The sequence below is a fragment of the Nicotiana attenuata genome, unplaced genomic scaffold (assembly GCF_001879085.1).
Source record: "Nicotiana attenuata strain UT unplaced genomic scaffold, NIATTr2, whole genome shotgun sequence".
In the NCBI taxonomy this organism is placed as follows: Eukaryota; Viridiplantae; Streptophyta; class Magnoliopsida; order Solanales; family Solanaceae; genus Nicotiana; species Nicotiana attenuata.
This window is the reverse complement of record NW_017674115.1, coordinates 14,283-17,618: the sequence shown is the minus strand read 5'-3', so window position 1 is coordinate 17,618 and position 3,336 is coordinate 14,283. Positions and strand designations below refer to the sequence as shown.

Sequence of the window (3,336 nt, the reverse complement as noted above, 5' to 3'; positions counted from 1 at the left end):
CATTTCTACGAAGTTTGAACAGTGAATGTTATACGACAGAGGGACTGATTAGTGTGTAATCAAAATTCAAAAAGACCAACTAGTTCACAACATTTTGCGGTTTCCTAAGAATTTAAAAACTATAACATATTTTTTGTGCTGCACTACCTAATTTTCTTGCTTAATTTGCTATCTGAATCCATTTGTATCTCCCATCTCCGCAGTTGATCACCATAATCTAAAACACATTCAATTAAATAAATCAGAAATTGGGAAAAAGTATATTGAAAATTCTAATTGAAAAAATTAAAATAAGTTACTTGATAATCAACTGTTTGACCAGCCTCATCGTTCTGAAGATTCTGTTCGAACACAATGCGGTAAAGTTCTCCCCCAGGATAGAACCTCTTTTCTTTCCCATTACTTGAGACCAGTTCATCAGAATGCCTCCGCACTCCATTGAGCGTTAATCTGGACGTTGCTAACGCCAGTTCATCCATAGTTGACCATGGTGTTCTTGTCACATCAGTCAGCGATAAAGTGGATGCCAAATTTTCAGTACTCTGCAAGAACTCTGTCGACTCCACACTAATATTGTCAATACTCTACAAGAATTAAGTCGATTCCGAACTTCCTGTAACTTCTTGGAGCGATAATCTGGACATTGCTAAAACCAAATCATCCATTGTCGAATCCACTGTTCCTGTAAAATCATTAAGCAATAAAGCTGACATTGCTGATGTTAAAGTTTATGGTTTGGAATTCTAATAATTTTAAGCTACTAGGTTTTACGTTAATAATTTGTATATAATTAATGACAACTATAGCATTTGAACCAAAGCTAATCAACAGGCTAGCTCTGCCCCTGTCCGAGATGATTAATCTAATTTTGTTCTTAATTTTGCAAGATTGTGAGTGGAGAGCTCAAGCAGACAACATTTGTGTTGCTTCCTTTGATTGGAGCTGCAGCGGGATATGCAGGTCTGTTGATAGGATTAAGAAGGTTCATCGACGCTGTGGGGAAGGTGAGAATGCTTTGTGGAATGCAGTCTTTTGACAAAAACACAGTGTTTCTCCAATCTCTGAAGTCTCCAAATTAATAGTAGTAGATGATGTAGCATGGTTTAATGATTTCTGCATTTTGATATGGAGTATAGGTATATATGTTAAAAATCACTAAAATTTCAAGATTTTTTTTTTTTAATTTAAAGCTATAATTTCTAAATGATAACAAATTCATGGTTAGAACGTAAAAGTTTAACCCGTCAAATATAGATTCTAGATTCACCTCTTGTAATAGTGCACACATCTTCTTGGATTCCTGAATCCGGCTCTAGTGAAGATTGCTCAAAATCATATACACACAACAACTTTCTTTTTTCAGCCAATGTGTTTTTTTTGGTTAATTCTACCCCCCCCCCCCCCCCTTTTTGATTCCCCTTTAAATTTTGATCCCTTTTATTTGAGTTATTACTCCTTTGGTGACTCGAGCCTACGACCTAAAGGTTGCAGGTAGGAAGTGTTGACCATCTGAGCAACCCCTCGTCTTCGGCCAATGTGTGATACTTAATATTCACAGACAAAGAGAAAAGAAAAAAAAAAAAATGAAAAAGAGCTGCAAAAGTGAACTATGCTACTCATGCATTAAGTAATACTATTACTACTAAAGGAGTGATAAGTCCAGGTTAAAAAGACATGCCCAAGAACTCATATCTCATTTTGGGAAGAAGTGGGGAATTATCAGCTCAAAAAAAAATGTTATAAGTCATGGACTTGGTGAAAGGCTAATCTTGATAATGTAGAAGTGTAGTTGCCTTAATGGCTGAAGGAGTGGAAAATGTACCATGTTCCTCTTCTTCATTGACAAATCCATTGTTAGCATAAGAAACAGTCTGAAACTGAGTGTTCAATGGAACACTAAAATCACTGGACTGAAGGGATTCCCTCTGATAAAACAGCTGGTTTTGGCCTAAAACTGAAGGGAAATTATGCGATAAAAAGCTGAATGTTGAATTCTCTCTTAACTCATTTTGAGACGACTGAAAATTGAAAAAGTTGCCTTGGTCTTCGTTTTTGATTTCTGAGTGAAAATGGCCTTGTTGGTATCTCTGAAAATCACTTACAGATTGAATCGTGGTGTCATTAACTGATGAAAACAAGCTCAAATTCCCATTTGGGTTGTCATTATGAACTTCACATTCATATTTTGGAATGTCGCTATATTCTTGACTAACTTTTGGACTCTGTTCAAGAATCAATTGGCCTTCTTCGTTTTCAGCATTTATAGTTCGCCAACTCAGTGCTTTATTTGTCGAGTCAATCTTCCTGGAGAGGACTTGAAAAGGATTATTTTCAAGTGCATCAATTGCAGCTTTAGCTTTTTTAATTAGCCAATCGATGGCCTTACTTGGACGGTCATAGCCAAGTCGGTCTTGAACATCATAGAACTGAATTGCAGTGTTTGGTGAGAGCCTCACTCGTCTGTCCTTCGGACCGCTAGCTGTTGAAACCTTGCTGTGCCGGTCTTTTCGTCCTGTAGCTCGGACAATGCGGCTTCTGTGGACTTCTATCACATCTGTATTGGTTCTATTTGGCTTCTTTTTTGGTGATACATTCTTGATTTCTTGTTTGTAACTTGACCATTGTGTGTTGTTTTGGTGCTTTGGGACTAAGGTTGCACTAGGGGAAGTGAAATTAGCCAATTTTGCGTAGTGGGAATCTGCATGTGTTTGACAGAATTGGTGAAAATGTTGGTTTTGGTAATGACTTGGGAGGATATTTTCTTGAAAAACAACCTCTTGCTTTTCTTTTTCTTCTTCTGACGATGATTTATATTCTTCATCTGATACTTGAAGCTGATGATTCATTGGAAAATCCAGATTTGAAGTAATTTTCTTCTTGCTTTCTTCTATTTATTGACTTTTAAATCTTTTTCAAGTGTAGTTGGCGCTTGACAATTGCTTTATACAAAAGACTGTGTGACTTTGGGCCCTAAAATATTAGCTTCCCACTAGCTTGTACTTTGTAACAGCTATATAAAGTGTAGTAAATACTGAAATATAGTGAAAAAATCATACTGTTTTGTTAAATACTCCTATAGAATAGGAAATAGCTGTCATGCAGGTAAGTATCCTGCGTGACAGGAGGTCACGGGTTCAAGCCGTGGAAACAGCTTCTTGCATAATTGCAGGCTACGGTTGCGTACAATAGACCTTTGTTGTCCAGCTCTTCCTTGGACTCCGCGCATAGCGGAAACTTAGTGCACCGGGCTGCAGGTAAGTATCCTAGTTTGTTTATGTTTGTCTACTAATTGCCAATAAAGTATATACATAATTACAAAGATGTATAACTGGTAGC

At 37.0% G+C, this 3,336-nt stretch overlaps 1 protein-coding gene across 1 annotated transcript; it reads right to left on the bottom strand.

Moving 5' to 3' along the window:
• Nucleotides 1–1,664: 1,664 nt before the first annotated feature.
• On the bottom strand, nt 1,665–2,908 carry LOC109218025 (transcription factor TCP10-like). Its single transcript, XM_019382342.1, has one exon. It carries the CDS (start codon nt 2,844–2,846, stop codon nt 1,764–1,766), a length of 1,083 nt encoding a protein of 360 aa, XP_019237887.1. The 5' UTR covers nt 2,847–2,908; the 3' UTR covers nt 1,665–1,763.
• Between the last annotated feature and the right edge of the window lie 428 nt (nt 2,909–3,336).